General features: G+C 46.4%; 1 protein-coding gene and 1 long non-coding RNA gene across 4 annotated transcripts in view; one reads left to right on the top strand and one right to left on the bottom strand.

The window, feature by feature from the left end:
• WNT6 (Wnt family member 6) overlaps positions 1–21,609 on the bottom strand; it is a 44,829-nt gene that overhangs the window by 3,839 nt on the left and 19,381 nt on the right. For 2 of the 3 annotated variants that reach the window (XM_081907180.1, XM_081907179.1), the window contains exon 2: positions 3,891–4,111. In XM_081907180.1, the coding sequence (XP_081763306.1) occupies positions 3,891–4,089 (199 nt within the window). In that variant the 5' untranslated portion in view covers positions 4,090–4,111. The remainder of the gene's footprint in view (positions 1–3,890; positions 4,112–21,609) is intronic. The other variant, XM_081907181.1, reaches the window with a different exon arrangement.
• LOC309367652 lies at positions 44–6,432 on the top strand. The gene is made up of 3 exons (XR_014167263.1): positions 44–835; positions 2,929–3,031; positions 5,374–6,432. It is a non-coding gene; the product is annotated as an uncharacterized lncRNA (long non-coding RNA).

Here is a 21,609-nt window from a genome sequence, read left to right as displayed (position 1 = left end):
AGTGAAGATTCCCCCACTGCAGTTCCAGGTGGGGTGGGTGCACCTGTTCAGTTTCTGCCTCCCCGTTGTTAAACACATTTTAAAAGTAGGGTGAAAGGAAGTAAACTCTGCTCCTTAGTAGAACTATTTGCCAGGCTTAAGAACCTCTTGGCCCTGCCTCCAATCAGCTATCACCCAAAGAGGTCTATCTCGGCCTCCAATGTTAATTTCAAACTCCAGCTATCTGTACAAGTCTAACGTTGCAGCCTTATGCTGGGAGTAAGGCCCACTGTAATCAGTAGGCCCGCTGGTGACATTTTAAAACTAGTGAGCGCACTTCTCCACCCCCCAAAAAATACTGGGAATTGTAATTTATTAAGGGTTTTAGGAATTGTAGCTCCGTAAAAGGTAAACTACAGTCCCCAGGATTCTTTGGAGCGATATGCTTTAAATGTCTGCCTACGGCTGCGTGGGACTGGACTACACAGGAAGTACTGCAGCTTTCCCCGCTGCGGGGACACGAGGGCTAGCTGACTGGGCAAGAGGCTGTCGCTCGAGTGGCGACCACGGGCTGTTTTTGTTCGTTTGTTTTTAACCCGAGTTAGGCAGCAGCTTGGGGTGCCATGCAAAGGGCGGCAGAGCGGGAGGCGGTCATAGTTGCCTCACCCGGCACAGTCCGGCGGGAGATTATCCCGCGCAAATCTCAGCGGGCAGCTACGGACGAGAATTGCGCGGCCCGGGTTGAGCTCTTCTTGCTCAGCAGCCCGTCGGAAAACGCGGCGGGTGGAAAAATCAGTCTACTCCAATAAGGAATTGCTTTGCTGCCCGAGCCCGGCAACCAGGAGGGCAAGGCCGGGTTGGAATGCCCCCCGCTCTCCTCCTCCTCCTCCTTCTCCACCCCAATAACCTGGATTCTTATTGACAGCGGGGCGCCAGTCGCCCCTCCGCCGCGGGACACGAGTTCCAGGCATCCCTCGCCATGCCGGGACCTGCCACAGCCAAAGGGGGATTCTCCTTTTGCTTGCTCCGGCACCAGGCGCCGCACCCGCCGGGGGCTCAGTCTCTCCCGTCCGCCCGCCCTCCTCCTCTCACTTTGCCAGCAGTCGCCCGGCTTGTTACAAACCCGGAGCCGCCCGCCGAGCTGAGATACCAGGAGCGAAGGACACGGAGGGAGGACAGGATGAAAACGCGCGGGCTTCTCTCTCTGCGTTGCAGGAGGGCATTCCTTTACGTGGCCGGCTGCCCGGCCCGACTCGGCAGCAACAAGCTCCCATGCATTTTGCCCGCAGCATCTTCGCGCATACCTTCCTGCGTTGCACAAATAACACTACCCCCGATCCAGTTTCTATCCATGCACCGCTGCCACCAAGGTTCACTTGCTTAGTCCCTTGGACTCTAATCGTCGCCTTAAGACATATAAATGTCCAAGGGAGAAGCGCGGGTGGAAACACAATGCCGCAGCTTGCTAATTAGGGAGTGAAATGACCGACAAGGGAAAGAGCCTTCCATTCTTTTACTTCCGTAGGTTTCGAACTACACCTGATGGGCTTCTGCTCTGGCTGGAAAGGGCTCTGAAGATCAAATATCTAAGGGAAATAGTGTCATCGTCAGCATGTGCTCTCAATAGAAATGTCAGCCACTGTCTATAAGTCCCTATAGACTGGTGAGGGTGTGGGGTTTTTTTGGGGGGGGGGGGTTTGCGTTTTGCAACATGTTATTAATGCAATAATAGGGCATTGGTGGTGGGTTTATATTGGATCATCCCTGTACCATTCTGCTTTATTAGTTGCATTGTAATGCTTCCCCAGTATTACTGTATTATTGCCATCTGAAAGGGCACAACAAAATCAAGAAAAAACAACAGCATGAGTGGTTTAAAGTTATAGGATTTCAGTAGGAAGTTATGGGACATGAACTGATTGGAAGCAGAGCAGTATGTCCACCCTGAAACTTTTGCAGGTATTGGGAGTGGGATGTGTAGAGCCACTTGTTTTGTATTTCAGTAGATAGAAATTATAACACTGACCTCCCAAGTTGGTGTCCAAAGCGTCCCATGAAATTTTCCTCAAAAAGGTGGCTCTTATTTTTACGAACCCTTTTTATGAGCCTGACAACATTAGTCGTGCCCATAGTGTGCCTGTTGCTGGCCCTAGGGCAGTGCACCAGGATCCTGCCATGTCCTTTTGACCTGCCTGTCCTCTTACATTTGGGGCAGGGCTGAAAAAAAAGACACCATCCAGTATTGTGGCAAGGGGGCTTCCTGGAGTGTGTGTTATTTATTGCCCAGGCCCCTATTCTGTCAGGTTGCTGGGAAGCCTGGAGGAAGCTATAAGGACATGTAGGAGCACAGTCTAATTTGGGGGGGGGAATGGGGGGGCAGTAAATCACTCCCAGACACGGATACATTCTTGGGCTTTATTAAAAGCTGCTGTATTGTCTGGGAGCACCCATAATTGCTTCATTACAAGGACAGTGAGACATGTCATAGCAGTAAACCTTCGGCCTGTAGCAATAACCTGTGCCGCCCTGAGGACCCAGCAATTCCCTTTCCTCACATACTCTAATGCAGTGTTGTCCCGTGCCTTCTGTGGGAGCGAGGGGAGGGGGAGACACAAAGCAACCCCCCCCCCACCTAGGAAAATGTACCAGATCCTTCTGCTCCCAGAAAGGTCCTAGTCCAACATCTAATTCCCGTACCACACTGGCTATTGCATCCAGCCACAGTGCAGAAAATATTTGGACAGGGAAAGTGTTGTTTTTTCCATGATTGACCTTGATTTCATGCACAAAGCAATGAAAGGCAGCACCCAGTTTCATTTTGAGGACTGTTCCCAGATTAAAGAAATCTTAGTAAATCAAGTGTTTAAATCAATCACTTAAATTTGTGTGCATTTGCATATGAATAAATCGGTAGCTATACATAAAATGCATATTTCCTTTGTCTTTCAGTGATCTATGCACATGTCACAACAGGCATCTTAAAAGAGCCATTTCTTCCTTTGGATGAGAAAAGGAGGGCTGCTTCTGAGAAGAGCCTGCTACTGTGGTTTTTGTAAGTACCTAGCAATTAAAATAATTACAATTTGTTTTTAAATATCTGCTGCCTGGAGGAACATTTTTAATTGATCAGAAAGGTTTCAATCAATTAATCAACCATGTTGCAGCCCTTCAGAAAAATGGATAACCCTTCTTCCCTTATAAATGATATAAATGAAATTAGTTGTAGGGCTTGGAGCATATAAAGCTTTCTTCCCAATATTTTCCAACATGGAAACCACTTCGGTGCTGGAAATGATTTGAAACCCTTGTGTGTATCATCACATGCAACAGCTGCAGAGACATGTACGTTTCATGCAAATTATGAAATGCATGTGGCAACTGACATGCAGAATGCAGACTACTTCGCACCTTGACATATTTTCTGTGTACACACAAAGTTGGAGCTGGTGATGTGTGAAGTTTTTGCAGGCTGACTGAAAAATATGGTTGCTGTCTGGAAGCCTCAGTACTTTTCAGCATATCACAGTGGGGGGGGGGGCGGGGACGGATGCTTCTCTTCATGGATACACTTCAGCATTCAGGCATAGACAGAAGGTCACACACACACACCAGGTCTCCTATTCCACTTTAACTATCATAGAGAATTATGGGGACTGCAGTTTGTTAAGGGCTCTGGGAACCGCAGCTCTGTGTGGTCAGCACTTTTAACAAACGGCACTTCCCAGGATTCTTTGGGGGAAGCCATGACTGCTTAGTAGGATACTGCTTTAGATGTATGGTGTCGATGTGGCCAGACAGAAAAGCATTTCTGCTGATTCTGCATCACTTTGCCCAGTGGTAGAGCTAGACCTGCCTTCTAGTCTCTGGGAAAATCCCAAAGGGAGAAATTGCCTCCCCAAACAACAGCTCACCCTGCTGTAGGATCTTGCCGAAATATTTGCTGTGGCTGGTGCAGTTCCAGCGACGAAAGCGGAATTGGTACTGGCACTCCCGCACGCCCAGCCTGGCCCCCTTGGCCACCTCCTGCATGATCTCAGGCTCCGTCTGGCACAGCTCAGCCTGCTTCCCAGCCAGCCGCTTGGTCTTCCGGCAGATGCTGTTGGGATCCATGACCAATGGGCTGCCCACTGCCCTGGAGAGGTTGGAGGGAAAAGAAAAGGAAAAACACTCTAGCTACATAGAAATGGTTAGGCCTAGGATAGGCATCAAAGATATTGGGTGTTTTCCAGTGGACATTTTCATTGAGCATTAATCCTGATTTGTTTGCAGGGAGTTTAGATGATGTTGGCTATTAAATGAGCATTCATTCTGATCTTATGCAGGGAAGCTAGACAATGTAGCATCAAGGCAAGTGTTATTCCACACCTCCCAGTGCATGGGCGTAGCCAGCTTTGGTTGGGAGATTGGCTTTTGTTTGGGGGTCAGGCTTCTGCTGGGTGGGGGGAGCAGAACCTCAGTTAATTGAGTATTTTCAATGCTTTTCAATACTTTTTGAGGATTTGGGGGGACGGGCTACACCCCTTGGCTACGCCCATGTCCCAGTGCATTTTTCTATCACTTTCCTTCTCTCAAAAAGTCTGTCTTTTACGGAAGCAGGTTTGTTGCGCAAGACCTTCCAAACAGCTTTAATTGTGCAACCTTAATTTGTCAACAGGTGATTGAATCCTACCTGCAAATAGCAACCATCTGGGAAAGCCCCAAAATGATAAAATTATTCACTGAACCCAGATGCTTATGCAAAGCCAGTCTAGAAACAAGAAGACTTTTTTTTTTAATTTCCCCTCTGATTTTAAGTAAATTTGTTGCAATTTTATTAGTTTTAATAGTGGCACAGTTATTAGGGGTTTTGAGTCCACATCTTCCAGCTGACAATTGTTCTTTATTGGGGTTGTTGTTTTGGACAGGGAGGCTCCCCCTACATAATTTTGGGTTGGGTTATTGATGTTCCTTTTTAAGTCCATCATATTTATGGGTTTTATTTCCTATTTTGTTCATAGTAATGCCTTGAGGTTTTAGAGTAGGTGACACTCAAATAACTTACACTGATCTAATGAGAAAAAGGAGGCAGAATAGAATGCCGCCTTCTAAAAGGATGCAAAGCCAACTTTAAAAATGTATTGGGGTTGAGTATTTTACAATACAAATTGCTCTTATAAGTAATTAAAAAAACACTTTATTGTATTCAAAGTTTGACAGTATGTATTTTCAAGGAATATGGATGACTGATGTAAATCCTAGCTAAAGTCCCAGGAATAAGCGTAAACCTCATTCTCTCAGGAGCATCCTAAGTGCATATTGTTTCTGCTCCTACTTGGTGACTTTACTGTACTTTGAATTATGTATATTTTTGTATTGTTTTGTTTTAATATTTATTCTCTGCTCTGGGCCCTTTAGGTGAAGAATGGATTACAAAAGTTCTAAAATACCTAACTACTACAACAAAAACACCTGCTGTTCTAGGTCAGACTGAAGCATACTTGCTGTCTGTAACAATGGCAAACCAGATGCCCTAGGAATACTCACTAACAGGGCAAAAAGCACTCATTGCCTCTAGTTTGTCCTCAGCTCAAGTACCGGTACATAGGAATTGCTATGCTGGCTCACACCAAAGGACCCTCCAGCTCTGAATTGTGCTTGGCCAATGAAATTACTTCCGGTATATACAGAACCGGCATCCACACAAACAGTGAGGATTGGGACTGTTACATCTACCTCCCTGAAGCTTAGCACTGGCACCCCACAGGGATGTGTGCTAAGTCCCTACCTGTACTCATTGTACACATATGACTGCATATCATCTGATCCATCCACAGTAATTATTAAGTTTGCAGATGATACTACCATAATGGGCCTAATTGCAGGTGGAGATGAAACAGCGTACAGAGGGGAGGTTCAAAAAGTATCTACATGGTGCTTAGAGAATAACTTGCACCTAAATATTAGTAAGACAAAGGAGATGGTGTTGGACTTCCAGAGGAAGAGAGGGAAACCTGCCCTGTTGTATATGGGGGCGGGGCTGTGTGGAGACAGTCTCCTCCTTTAAATTCCTGGGAGTTTACCTTAGTGAGGACCTCACTTGGAAAATCAACATAACTCAGGTGGTCAGAAAGGCCCAACAGAGACTCCATTTCCTCAGGGTCTTGCGAAAGAATAATGTTAAACAACAGTTGATGAACTTTTTCCGGTCCACAATAGAAAGTGTCCTTTCATATTGTATCACAGTGTGGTATCCTGGCCTGACAGCCACGGACAGAAAGTCTCTACAGAGGGTGGTGAATACAGCACATGATATCATGGGCTGTCCCTTGTGTCCGCTAGATCAGTGTTTCCCAACCGGTGTTCCGCGGCACACGAGTGTGCCGTGAGACGTTGCCTCGTGTGCCGCGAGATGCCTGGAGGGAGGCGGGCGAGTCGGGCGGCGAGAGGCGGGGCGGCGGCGGCGAGGAGAGGCCGCGCCTCCTGCTGCTGCCTGGCGCTCCTCCTCGCAGCCGGCAGCGCTGCCTGGGCGCCTCCGCGCGACTCTGCCTCGCTGGGTTTGGTCTCCCAGCAGAGACGGGTCACACGCGCCCCTCCCTCCCTCCCTCAGCCTGCGCGGAGGGAGAGCCAGAGAGAGGCATCGCTCCTGCGCGGCGGGAGAGGGAGCAGCCGGAGCGATGCCCCAAACGAACGCATGGGACCGGAGGGGAAATCCTCTCCGAGGCGGATTGAGCGCAGCTGAGAGAAGCCTTTCGAGGAGCTGCCGTGTCCCCTGGAAACCCCCTTCCCAGCTCTGCCTCAGCCGCAGCCGCCTCAGTTGCCGCCGTCCCTCAGTCCCTCGCTCTGCTGCCTCCTCCCACCCCCAAAGCTTGGAGGTTCCCCAGCAAGGGGGAGGGAAAAAACTTTCACTTTTGTGCGTCCCTCCCGGCGTGACGCTGCGCGCTGACGTCACGGGGCGGGGCTTTAATGGTGGTGTGCCGCGAGATTTTTTTTCAGTAAACAGGTGTGCCGTTGCCCAAAAACGTTTGGGAAACACTGCGCTAGATGACATCGCAAGGGATTGTTGCCTTAGGAGTGTGAAAAAAATTCTCAGGGATGACTCACACCCGGCTATCATCTCTTTAATCTTCTACCCTCGGGCAAGAGATATAGAAGTATATTTAATCAGCCATACCAATAGGCTAAAAAATAGCTTCTATCCGTGGGCTGTTAGGCTGTTGAATGGAAAATAATAGCGAAATTGACTTGTGAGGTGGTGTGTTGTTTGAAAAGGGATTGAGTGTTTGGGGGCAGAGGCTTGTTTAATTTCATTGTACACAGGTTGTACAATGACAATAAAGGTATTATTATTATTATTATTATTATTATTATTATTTCTTTTCCTAGCTGCCACTTTCTCAATCTGACAGCTGACATGACTGCCCCCCCCCCAAAAAAAACCACCACCAGTTGACTTTTAGGTGGGCTTTTAGTGAATTGCTCTGACATAACTTGAGACTTGTTTTCCCCCTTAGGCCAGAGCAGGGTGATCTTCACTTGTCACTGGGAAGCTGTTCTACACACTGGGAACCATTCTACACAGAATAGAACGGGAGACTTGGGGTTGTAGAATTCTGGGCTGTACTTCAGACTATATCTTTGAATACTTCCCCATATTTTTGTTTAATTCCCTGAATGTAGTAACCTTAAGGAAAGGGTTACACTAAATCTCTTCTTCAGCCATGCTTGTTTTCTATAAACAGAGTGGGTTTAAAAAAATAAAAATAAATACTCTTATCTGCAGTCTGACATGGTATAGTCTAAGAACAGGTTGTCTCACTATCACTTTATTCTATGCAGAATGGTCCATAATCCTAAGCAAGTCCATAAAACACAGTGGGTTGTAGTTTACCAAGTCATACCCCAGAGCAAACCAATAGAAATCAATTGACTTAATTTAGGCATAAATAATAGCTGTTCTCAATAGGTCCACCCTGTGTATTACTTAAGTTGGATGCAACTTCATGAATTCTAGAAATGTTGCTTGTTCTGGGGTAGGGAACAGCACAAGCCAGAGAAACAGGGGAAACATCTTTCTTGTGAGGAAACAGCTGACTGGCCTTGAGAAATGATAAAGGCCAGTAAACAAGCTCTGGGTTTATGCCAACTTTCCTCCTTGGTTTACCAGGCAATTCTCAGTGCAGGGGTTTTACTCATCACACTTAAGAATGTGTCTGTTGTCAACTTTTTGGGGAGGCTAGTCCCAGGAATCTCCTCACCCTAGAATCCAAAGGGCTTCAATTCTCCTGGGAGAAACTTACAAACCTGTTTCATGTCACATGCAACATCCAGATACTGTAATCTCAATGTTCATTTCTAAAAAGAACAATTTTGCTGCTTTCATGGTCATGAAGAGGAACTTGAAAATATGCCATGTTTCTGCTAAATTTCAAAGGCCAGAGAGGGGGTTTGGTGAGGCTCCCTGTGCTCAGGCACTTGGTGTAGCCCATATGCTTCCTTGTGCATCAACTCCTGAACATTTTCCTCCATCATATTTATTACCCATCAAAGAAACATGCAACTTTTTCAGTCTGCAACATGAAATGCAATGCATTTTAGATATCTGAGACAGGGCTATGGGCTAGGAAGGGATGGATTGATACCAGGAAGGCAAAGAATAACATTAATCTGCTGTGCCCAGTATTTCATTATTGTCCATTCTTTGTCTAGTGGCAGGCGACTTAACAGTGTGTGATACCTGATGGTGGTATATAAATAGCAGCTTATTTCAGGGGAAACCTCAGCATCGCAACACTTAAAATTCAGAAGGCTGTCAGCCTGTTCAGAGTCCCAGATAGTGGAGCTAACAGATCTTACAGGGGATTTCCCCACTTAGATATCTGCCTATCTTGTTGGATAAGAGGGCACAAAAAGGCTCCTTACTGCCTGGCTCATCTTCTGCCATTCTCAGCAAGTTCTGGAGGAATCAAAATGAAGAAGATGAGTCACTAGAGAAGCTGAGGCAGCCAGGGGATTTCCAGCAATGGTTCAGCCCAACTCAGTGACCTGGGTACATGTCCAGAGAGGAAGTTATAAAGCACAGGGTTTAAGGAATCCATGTGCACCACCCATGAACTTTGAAGGCAATGGCTGTGCTTGTGAATGAGACCACACAGGCAGCGCTGCACTTTCTATTTGTCCTATCTTCATAATCCATTATGATCCCGTCATGAGCTGCTTCTGCTCTGCATCATACTGGCAATAGCTCTAGAATGAGGCATCCCTTGTGTAACGGGGTGTGGTACAAAAACATGCAGCCTCTTCATAACATAGGGAGAGCCTTGCTGGATCAGACCAAACGTCCATCTAATTCAGTGTCCTCTTTCCCACAGCGACCAACCTGATGCCTCTTGTGAAACCCAAGACAGCAACAGCCCTGCCTTGATCTTGCTCCTTAGCAGCAGGTATCCAGAGGCCTAACCTCATACCATATATCAGACATATATAAGACCTATCTTGCACTTAGTGGAATCCTGAGTACCAGTGAGTGCTGATTGGAAATGCAGAAGGGTCATCATACAGTGGTACCTCGGGTTACATACGCTTCAGGTTACAGACTCCGCTAACCCAGAAATAGTACCTCAGGTTAAGAACTTTGCTTCAGGATGAGAACAGAAATCGTGTTCCGGCGGCGCGGCGGCAGCAGGAGGCCCCATTAGCTAAAGTGGTGCTTCAGGTTAAGAACAGTTTCAGGTTAAGAACGGACCTCGGACTTAACCCAAGGTACCACTGTACTTCAGTAAGGCTAAGGAAATGGAAGGACTGCAAATGGGCACTGTTCTCATAAGCACAGCAAAGAAGCAGAAACCAGGAAGAGCATTCTGGTGCAAATACTGCATGCCAACCTGGGCATCCCCCAGCTCTACCACACATCCTGTCTGCTTTGCCACCACCTGCATTTCTACCTCATCACCATCTCTACTCTTTGGCCATTTCCACAGAATCACTGACAGCTTCCAAGTTGTACTTTCCTCTTTATTCAGGAGTATGTACGTTGGGTTGCAGAGCTGTGCAAAGTCAACTCTGAGCTGTTTCCCATTTGGAATGTGTGCTCAGCATTATGTAATCCCACATGCAGATTAGAGTATGTAATCTGCATCATCTGGTTTTGACAATGTCCCCAAAGTGTTGTTCACACACGCAGCTATAGCCATAGAGATGATGCATTATATGTTTTCCTCGCCATGGGAAACATAATGATGTGTCCTCAGTTCAACAGATCAAGAAGAGTAAACAGTCCATTTGTCATTTATTGGTACATGTTAAAAATGTATCCATAAATCAATTTTGTAATTTTGCTGGGTCTGGCTAAGTATGAGCCAATCTACACATTCTGAAGAATCACACCATACGGCTCTGTTGAGACTATATTTTTCAGATTGCAACAAAAATGGGGGCAAACTGACAGCAGGCCCTTGAGCTGGCGCTTTGTTGTACCATGAGACAAACTAGATATTTGCTAGATATATGCCATAGCTGACACAACGTCACAAGTACAGGATGTGTAACTTCTGTGCAAAGAGAAGAGGGGATGAGGAGCTTGATAAGGTACCAAAGAAACCCAAATGCTAGTCTCATGATAACTAATGCACATCATTAATTGATTATAAACTATTGCATTTTTACAGATTTTGGAGCAGCAGTCCCATGCAGCCATGAATAAGAGTAGTCAATGGGCACTGAAAGATGGAGAAGGGTTGAAGCTGAATAAGCACCATGGAGAGAGGCAGTCACCTGCTCAGGACATTGAAGCTCCACTCCTTGTGCACTGAATGCATTGTCCAGTCTATACGTTGAAGGCAGCATTGGACAAAGCTACCTGACCATTCTCAAAACGTTTCTCTCCAGCCACAAGGGCTGGACGTGCAGTCCTTTGAGATCTTAGTCAAATGTATAGGGACAGCAGGGCTCTTTTCAAATACATCTCATTGGTAAAACAGAGGAGAAAACAGCCATTTTTAAAAATGTGGGCTACAGATGCCCCTTCTATAGAATCATAGACATATAGGAGTCAACTCCTAGGGAGTGAGGTTCCTTCAACCACAATAAAATATTTGAGGGGGCTGCCCCCCAAGTTGATGGGCATTGCCATTTAAATACTGTGCCGCATCTTGTGTTCGATTGTGCAGGGCAGAGATTACCTCCCCCCCCTATTTTATTCGAACTGGCACCCCTGATCATAGAATTGTAGAGCTAGGCATGTTACAGCTGCAGCATGGGAGCAGTTTTGAGGGGTTAAGTCCATGCTGCTACTGTAACTTTTACAGGCCCAGCAGTATGGGGGTCCATTGCTCCCTCTGTTCTTAGCCAAGTGACAATAGGGTGGGAAGAACCTATGCAGCTGGCCTTTTCCAGAAGACACTGGGCCTTTAAATATTAAGGCAAAAGTGTGGGGCGATACCACAAAGAAGCAGCTCCTATGCTGCTGTGGTAACAAGGGGCACCATACAGATGTAAGTCAAAGCAAAGGGAAACAGAGATACATATATCACAATGGAACTGCATGGGAAAATACCACAGTATCTGAACAGATAATACTCAGTCACCACAGAAATAGAATTAGGGCTAAAAACGGCTTATACTAACTCATTCTGATTGTCATGTACAAAAGAAAACTTAAGTATGTAGGGATAATAAATCTACCTTTTGTGATGTTCACTTTGTGTCCATTTTGGGGGTGGAGTGTTGTTCACCAGTACAAAAGGTGTAAAATATGTAAGGCCAGACCTCTTGATGTGTGTGTGAAAGCGAAAACAAGTTTTATATTATCAATTTGCTAGGTTATCTCTTACCTTTAGGATCAAGTACAGTGGTACCTTGGGTTACATACGCTTCAGGTTACAGACTCCGCTAACCCAGAAATAGTACCTCAGGTTAAGAACTTTGCTTCAGGATGAGAACAGAAATCATGCTCCGACGGTGCAGCAGCAGCAGGAGGTCTAAAGTGGTGCTTCAGGTTAAGTATAGTTTCAGGTTAAGAACAGACCTCTAGAACGAATTAAGTACTTAACCCGAGGTACCACTGTAATACAAGTCAAGCTAAAGGGAATTGCATAGGCTCTAGAACCATGAGAGCAACTATGGTAAAAACTAAGAGGGCTGAGGTGACATGGGGGGGATTATCAAAACTCCCTCTATTCCTCCAGCAACACACACATACTGCAAGTTGCAGCATGAGGTGCTGGGGTTTATGTATGCCTGAAAAGCTCTCCATGGATACACACAAGCATATATATTTCTCCTTCCCAATATTTCTAATCTTCAAGGCAGCTCACAACTAGAATCCAACACAATATACAACAAGCTCCAGGAGAACTAGCCAGAAAGCACCCCTTAAAAGTATATAAAAAGATAACAAACTCTAAAACAGCCCAAGCTGTTGTAATAAGCTTGTTGGGAAAGGACGGCCTGGTGTCTGAAATGTAACAAAGGCTGAACCAGGCATACAAGTCTGAGAGGGTGCCTCCATAATCAGGGCATCACTGCAGAGATGGCCCTTTCCCCTGCAGCCATCTGCCTAACTTTTGAAGGTAGGGATGCCCAGAAAAGGGTACTTGACAAAGGACCTCAGCCCATCAGGTATGGAGGAACCTACCTGGTCACAGTTATATTCAATTGCGGAGGAAAATTGCTTTGTGGCTGCTCAAAGCAGCTTTAATTTATTATATACATCCTGCCTTTTCTTGGTCTGCTAAATAAAATTTACATTGGTTGCTCCATCCACTTTTGCCTGTGGCCTCACCCACCACCCACATGTGCTCTCCCTTGAATAAAAAGTTGCCGAGTGTAGAGTGCATCCTTCCATCTTGAAAAGGATCCCCAGTCCAGGCATGGGTTGTTCTACCAGCCCCGCATTTTATCATCACCACAACACTGCCAGGTAAGATAGACTGAGGGGCTGCAGCTGGCTCAAGGTCACCCACTGAACTTTATGACTGAGCCGAGAGTCTGAGCAGGGTCCCAGTCCCTCGAGGCCAGAGTCTTTTATCACCAGATCCACCCCATATTCGCAGCTGACCGCTGCTGCCATAGAAAGCAGGTTCTGGACCTGGGCGTAAAGAGCCCGGGCGATCTCGAGCTGAGACTTTACTGCGTCGAGGGTGGAGTGGCGCGAGGTGGGGTGGGATGGGGGGTCGCTCCGCTGCGCGCCACACCGGAGTTTGGGCCTGGGCAAGGGTATCATTAAGCAGGGACAATTTGTCCTCCTTTTAAACATAACGATCAAGCCCCGGGGCGGAGGATCAAACGCTGAACTGTGGTTCACCCCGGCGAGATCCGACGGGGAAGCGCCCAGCCAGCGGCCCTCCTCTCCCTCCCACCCCCGGTGGTCCTCCTCGGAGAGCGCCAAAGGCCCGCCCCCCGGCCCAGCTCGGCTGCGCCCCTTGCGCGCTGACCAGGACGCACGGCGCGCCGAGGGCACGGGCAGAGAGAAAAATGCGGGCGCCCCACCGCAGCTCCCTCTCTCTTTTTTTATTAACCTACGGCGCGGGGGTGGAAAAATAGAAGACAACAGGAAGCTGTCAGCTCTCGTCCGTCCCCCACCCCCGGGAAGGCGGCGAGGGTAGAAAAATGCTGCCAAACTGCTACTGCTTTGGTGGGGGAAGCCGACAGCTCCCGCGGGGCCCTGCCTGAGCTTGTCCCCGGCGCAAACCTCGCCTGGGTCTGCAATTACCGCGCCCTCGGCCCCGCCTGCGCCCAGAAAGCGGCCCCCGAGAGCGGAGCGGGGCCTCTCTGGGGCCGAGGGGCTGGGGAGGCGAGCAAGCGGCGAGGGGGGCGGGTGTGGATCAGGGGGGTGGACCCAAGCCCCCCCCCCTCCGCAATCGAAGGTTTTCCCCTCCGGAGACTTTTCAGGGCACAAGTATAGAAAACATGCACACACGCGCATCTGCATCTGTGTGCTCACCAACGGGGCGCCCCGCAGAAAAGTCAAACTCTGCATCTGAAATGAAAGGTGTTGGTTGTGTTGTTTTTAATGCCGCGGCGTCTGTAATAAGGGACTCCTGTGATGCTTTGTAAACAAGGGCTCCGTTTGAGCCAGGTGTCACTGGCACTTAGTCCCGGAAATTGCTCGGTAAGCCATTGCGGCGCAGTGGTGAGCGTTCCTGGGGAGGTTTTCAGTCCTTGGATCAGGGAAAGTGGAGTTCGAATCCCTGCTCAGCTCCCAACCTGACTGGGTGGTTGTGGGCCTGCCACTCTCTCTCATTCTAAGCTACCTTGTGGGGATAATAAGGACACCAGTGCGGTTAAATCTTTTTAGAAGGTTGTTTTTAAACTGTTTTCAGCTGCCGTTTATTATTGACCCTGGACTCTTTCTGGAGGAAGGGCAGAATAGATAAGTTTAATACTGTAAATAAATAGGATAAGACCAAAAGTCCATCTAGTCCTGGTGGGAGACTAGAAGTGGCATTAGCTACCCCTCCCAGTTTGGAGTCATCTGCAAATTTGATGAGCATCCCCTCAATTCCTTCAATCAAGTCATTTATAAAGATGCTGAACAACAATGAGCCCGGGCACCCCATTTGTCACTTTTTTCCAGGATGACGAAGAACCATTAATTAATACTCTTTGGGTTTGGTCAGTCAACCAGCTACAAATCCATCTAACAGTTACTTTTTTCAACCCACATTTTACCAGTTTTCTTGCAAGAATATCTTGGGGGACATTGTCAAAAGCCTTACTGAAATCAAAATACACAATGTCCATAACATTTCCCTGATCCACCAAGTTTGTAATTCCATCAAAAAAAGAAATCAGATTGGTCTGGCATGACTTATTTTTGAGAAACCCATGCTGGGTCTTAGTAATCACAGCATCCTTTTCTAAATGCTCTCAGATTGACTGTTGAATTATCTGTTCTAGGACCTTCCCTGGTATCAATGTCAAGCTCACAGGTTGGTAGTTACCTGACCTTCCTTTTTCCCCTTTTTGAAGAAGAGGAAAACATTTGCAGAGACCTCACCTGTTCTCCAATAATTCTCAAAAATAATAGACAAAGGCTCTGAAATTGCATCCACAAGCTCCTTTAGTACCCTTGGTTGCAGTTCATCAGGCCCCGGAGATTTGAATTCATTTAAAGTAGCTAGGTGTTCCCTTACTACCTCTTTTCATATCTTGGACTGCAGCTCCCTCCTTACATCATTTATTCTGTTATCACCAGGTCGGGCATCACTTTCCTTTTGAGTGAAGACAGAGGCAAAGTAGATGTTGAGTAGTTCCACCTTTTCTCTGTCACCCAATAGCATTTATCTGTGTTCCTCACTCAGAGGATCCACCACTTGTTTGTTATTCCTCTTACTTCGGACATAGCCGAATAAACCTTTTAGTATTTTTAACCTCTCTTGCAAGCCTGAGCTCATTCTGAGCTTTAGCCAGCCTGACTTTCCATCTGCAACTGCTGGCTACTCATGTATATGCCTCTTTTGTAATTTCCCCTTTCTTTAATTTTTTATACTGTACATGCCCTTCTTAACTCTCAGCTCATCTATAAGCTCCTTATGCAGCCACACCTGTTTCCTTAGATGCCTCCCACTTTTCTTTCTTGTTGGTATTGTCTGCATTTGGGCTTTCTAAAAGGAGAAACTCCCATCCTTCTTGGACTCCCATCTCAGTGAGTATTTCTGACCATGGAATCACACCCAGTAGCTCCTTCAGCTTTTCAAAATTGGCCTTCATGAAGTCCAGAGTGTGTGTCCGATTATAATCAGTTTTCCCTTGCCTCTGTATCCTGAAACCCAGGAGAACATGATCATTTCCTCCCAAGTTTCCAAGCACTTCCACTTCATCAATCAGTTCCTCCCTATTGGTGAGGACCAGGTCAAAGATAGATGATCCCCTTGTTGTTCCACCTTCTGGGAAATGAAATTGTCAGCGATGCAAAGGAGGAATTTGTCAGACCTTACACTCTTGGTGGAGTCTGAATTCCAACAGATATCGGGGAAGTTGAAGTCCCCCATGATTACTACCTAGGATTATTTGCCTGGGAATAAACTCAACTCAATTAAATAGGCCTTGAGTTTATATGGTTAGGATTGTGCTGTAAAACTGTAATCCAAAAACACACTTATGAGTGAATTAAGTTTTATTGAACACAGTGGGACTTTTTTCTGAGTGAACTGGATGATGTTACACGACTTTCATGAGACAGTGCTGGCTTGGGCTGCATACACACAATACATTTAAACCACACACACAGCCAAAGATTCCTGGGAACTAGTTTGTTAGAGGTGCTGGGTATTGCAGCTTTTTGAAGGGTACACTAAAGCTCCTATAATTATTGGAGCTGCTCTTTAAATGTATGGTGTCTTTACATTATTTCCAGAGGTGTTGTTAAGGCGCGGGGGGACGGACGGCTGAGCTACCGGTCTTTTTTTGCCAGACCTTCAACACCTTCTCATCCTTTTAAAAACTTGATTAAAAAAAACCTCTTTGCTTAAAGGGAGGCTGGGTATGCTGTAAAACACAGTGCTGGTGAGCCCCAGACACTCACTGTCCTATTTTGCCCAGAGGCACATGCAATAGCTGAATGCGGTGGGGAAGAAGGAGACATGTCACGTGTGGGGAAGGGGGAGTGGGAGGGGAGGAAGTGAGAGGTTATGTTAGATATTGGACAATAATTATCATTTTAATATGTACATAGGCAGCAGTTCTTAACAACAGATCGTGAATGTAGTGGACGGCTCAATCCACATACAGTGCACTGTGTCCAAAAATAAATAAGTATTGTTGACACCCCTTGACAATAACAGCCACAGGATTTCCCCCCTTCTGAGTCAAACTGAATTTACATCTATGCATATTATGTGAAAAATTATTTGGGCTTTTGCCCCAAGTCTTTTAAAGTAGGTAGCAACACTCTCAGTTACTTCTCTGATAAAATACATGCTGTTTCAGGGTTGGTTTTCAAAGGAGCATTTTGAGGGAATCTATCACATCATTAAGGGACATGGGTGGCGCTGTGGGTCAAATCACAGAGCCTAGGGCTTGCTGATCAGAAGGTCAGAGGTTTGAATCCTCGCAATGGCATGAGCTCCCGTTGCTCAGTCCTTGCTCCTGCCAACCTAGCAGTTCGAAAGCATGTCAAAGTGCAAGTAGATAAATAGGTACCTTTCTGGCGGGAAGGTAAACGGCGTTTCCGTGCGCTGCTCTGGTTCACCGGAAGCGGCTTAGTCATGCTGGCCACATGACCCAGAAGCTGTACGCCAGCTCCCTCAGCCAATAAAGTGAGATGAGCTCCGCAACCCCAGAGTCATCCGCGACTGAACCTGTCGCGGGGATTCGAACCACTGACCTTCTGATCGGCAAGTCCTAGGCTCTGTGGTTTAACCCACAGCACCACCCGCGTCCCCTTTTGTAACTTAGATAATAGTTATAAACCTGCCTTCATTTTGCCACTGTAATTGCTGCTTCATGGCCTAGATTATATACGTAAATACTGCTTTTATTTCTTCACAAACCAATGTGTATGTGATTGTTGTCTTTAAGGAGGAGAAAAATGGTGATACCAGGAAGATCCAATCTGCTTTAAAGCATCCTGAATTATTGTTTCTAGAAGGTTAAATCAACCTTGTCTTAGCTTCCCAGTTTAAGCTGCAAAGAATGGTATTCTGCTGATATCACTAATGTGAGCAAAGAAAGATATAACAGCATATCCTCTCCTAGTTTCAAAATAAATTTCTACAAAGGCATGGCCCCACCACCATGTGCCTGTTCTCAGCCACCCCACCAGCCTGACCTCTTTCTTACAAACTGGGTGTGGGGGCACTGCCTGTCAGTTTCCTCCTCTTAAGTCTCAGGGTTGCCTTAGTAGAACCTGGAATGGAGGAGGATGGGGACAGAACTGGAATTAGTTGGCTCTAGAGTCAGATGCAGGTCAGCAGAAAAAGCTATGCTTGTCATTGCTTCTGTCTCCACCAATCATTGGCTCTGACTCCACCTACTGTTGGCCTCCGTGCCTTGCACCTTACCTGTTCCAATGGGGAACAGTCATCACTGCCTTCTCTAGAGCTACAATCCTATTCACAATTACACAGAAGTTAATACTAGTGAACTCGGCAGGATAAACTTCCAAGCAAGCCTGCCCATCCTTCTGCAGATCCAAAAATCTACATTTAAAAAACAACATATGTGAATGAAATCCCCAGTATCCGGGCCCCTGTAGCTGGGGAGTTCTCTCTTGGGCTGTGTCAGACTACTCTGCAGTCCGTGGAAAAAGTCCCTGGCAGGATGCTTGCTTGCTTTCTCCCAGGATATCAACCCAGCAGTAGCAGCTCCTCTCCCACCTCAGTATAAACCTGAAGCTGGCCTAGTAGGGTGAATTAATCAGCTGTCAGTGTGCAGGAACTGAGAAAAGAATCTGCTGCCTCACTTTGGTGCCTCACTTCACCAAACATTCCTGTCAAGAGCTGAGTGGTCCAGGCTTTGCATGCAAATGGGTTTGTGTGCAAAATGCAAAAAAACTATAGGGAGACTAAAGGGGGGAGGCAATGGGCAGAGGAAGAAAAACATGACATACTAAAAAATGCATGCAGCTTTTGAGTTTTGTTTTTTCACAATGTGCTGTTATTATTATAAACATTATGCCCAGAGATCCCTGCTTGGCACTAGGAAGAAATAATAGTTCCACCCCAGAAAGATGAGGGATTCCTGGGCACTGACAAATCACCAGGAGGGCTTCATGCTTGCATGTTCTGAGAGTGTGATATATTTTCATTGGATGGGATTATGTAATTAAGAACTGGGAACACCATCAAAGAGGCAGAGCTAAGGTTACATGTTGCAAACTTCACTGTGGTATTTGTTCCCTTGAGTGCTACCTTAATAAAGAGTGTGTATGCGTGTGTGTGTGTACACTTTACACTGCATACAATTAAGGAAGGGGGGAAACCAAATGCAATGTGAGTTGGGCAGTGAAAACAAACAAAACTTTTTGGTGTGCAACCTCTGAAGTAAAAACAACTGCCCTTTAACTTGGAAAAGAAGCAACCAAAGGGTATTTTTGATGTGTTGTGTGACGGGGCTCTTTCTCTCCTGGGAAACAGAGAGAAATCACTGAATTACCCACTTCCACATAATTATACATTTGGGATAGGGAAGCTCCCTGATGTCCCACATTTAATTTTTATTTCCTGCAGTGTGTATCTGAATTGTGGAACTCTCTAGCTTGTGGACATGACACTGATGACTAGTAGAATAACAAACACAAGATGGGACAAATCAATGAAAGATAGAAATATCAATAGCTCTTAATTAAGGGTCTCTGCTCATGTTATTGCTTACACTTCGAGACAGCTGCAAGTAATTCCAGCAATGAAAACTGAACCATTGCAAGAACTTATATGCCCATGTCTTTTGTCAAGTCATAGAAGAGGAGGCTGAGAATCTTGGCAGCGATCTGACATTCCTTAAAACAGGGGGTGGCTAACCTCCAAACTGCGGGCCTCATTTGCCCACCCACCCCCAAGCAAATTTTCTTACCCTTTCCAGTGCCACTGATCTTAGCAGGGTGTGTGTGCATGCGAGAATGTGGGTGACTGTGCCCACACACCACTGGCATTCAGCATCAAGAGGGTTGGCCAGGGGTGAATGCCACCCTCAGGCCAAAAAAGCTTCGCCACCCCATTTTATAAGAACATAAAAGGAGCACACAACAGTGGTAGGCCTTGGGGTCTCAAATTTCAGTGGCGCCCTGTGTGACACCAACATTTGGTGTGTGTGTGTCCCCTGCCTCTCACCTTCCATTCTACATCATAATTGTGGCACCCCAGAGGTGCCCCTAAGGCTCTGTGCCCAGTGCAGTCAAACTGGTTTTACTTCCCTAATTCTGCCTCTGCACACAAGCAGGACAGGAAGGCAAAAGCCCTTTCCTGTTGTTGCTGCCAAGCAACTGGTATTGAGAGCAATGCTGCCCCTGAAACTTGGAGGCTCAGGCTGCTTATGGCCATTAGCCATTGCCAAACGGGTACACTGGAAACTAGTCCCTGAGGGCAAATGAGGCACTGCCTCACTAACCTCAATCGGCCCTCCTGCATGCCCGCTTTCTTAAAATCAGTCCAGGGAGTGGCACTGCCTGTCACCCTCCTCCTCCCAAGTCTCAGTGTTGCCCTTGTAAAATAGGTAAAAAGTAAGGGTAAAGGACCCCTGGACGGTTAAGTTCAGTCAAAGGCGACTATGGGGTTGCGGAACTCATCTTGCTTTCAGGCCAAAGGAGCCAGCGTTTGTCCACAGCCAGCTTTCTGGGTCATGTGGCCAGCATGACTAAACCACTTCTGGTGCAATCGAATACTGTGACGGAAACCAGAGTGCATGGAAACGCCATTTACCTTCCCGCCGCCGCAGTACCTATTTATCTACTTGCATTGGCATGCTTTTGAACTGCTAGGTTGGCAGGAGCAGGGACAGAGCAACGGGGATTCGAACCACCAACCTTCCGATCGGCAAGCCTAAGAGGCTCAGTGGTTTAGACCACAGCGCCACCCGCGTCCCTTCCTTGTAAAATACAGCAGGGAGAATGGGGACAAAACCAGAATGAGTTGGTTCAGCCTATCATTGGCTCTGTCTCTATTATTGCTCTCCCTGCTTTCCGCCATACCACTTGGCTATGCCCATGCTCTGGGAGATGCTCATATCTTTCTCATCCTCACTAGCAGGGCTTTTTCTTTTTAGCTGGAACTCACTGGAACTCAGTTCTGGCACATCTTGGGTGGCTGCAATGCCATTCTAAGAGAACAAGGGAGATGTTCATGGTGTGTTCCAGCACTTTCCCCCCTAGAAAAATAGCACTTTTCACTAGTGATATTTATTTTGCTGTGAGGTGTTTCACACATGAGCTATCACACACTCCTGACAGTATATATGGTTTTCCCACACAGAAAGGAATGCCCACATAGGAAGTCATCCTATATTACTTGACCTCAGGCAAGCTCTGAGATGGCCAGGGTACATAAACATATGGTGTCCCAAGACCTCAGGCTGCAGAAAACTAGGAATGAACATGATATTATTAACATCCTTTGTTATTTATTTATTTTGCTTTCATGACTTTTCTCTATACTAGCATTCAATAGTGTCTACTGTTGGTTGGTCCTAAGCACTTTTGACACCTTAGAGAACTATTAAGATTGCTGTGCGCACATAGGCCCTGGGATCTTCAGATGAAGGGTATATACATTTATTCAACAACAACAACAGGCTCCAGAGCCTATTTAACAGCTGCATTCAACAAGGAATTTCTCGCATCACTGCATTCCCAGTGGCACCAAAAAGAAAGGTGCATGCTGAATTTCTGCTGATTAAAGACAGAGATAATTCATATGAGGGGAAATGATGCCAACTCTACTGGCCAATGGTTTTGACTGATTTCCACTATAGTGCAACTCATTGGTCATAATAAAATAAAATGGCCAAACAGTTACAAAACATAAAATCTCCGAGCAATAAATAAATAAAAATGCAAGAAGTTCCAGGATCATGAAAGGCTTGTAAGAAAGATTTTTTAGTAGTTGCCTAAAATTGTCAACAGATTGGACCTGATGAATCTCCCTTGGGAGGGATTTCTCTAACAGTGTGACTGCTGCCTATCACAAATAGTTTGCCTGTCTGCCCTGCCTTTCCTGTATA

Source organism: Podarcis melisellensis, assembly GCF_964234715.1.
Source record: "Podarcis melisellensis genome assembly, chromosome: 1".
NCBI lineage: Eukaryota > Metazoa > Chordata > Lepidosauria > Squamata > Lacertidae > Podarcis > Podarcis melisellensis.
The sequence above is the reverse complement of the archived record's forward strand: the minus strand, read 5'-3'. Positions and strand labels throughout refer to the sequence as shown.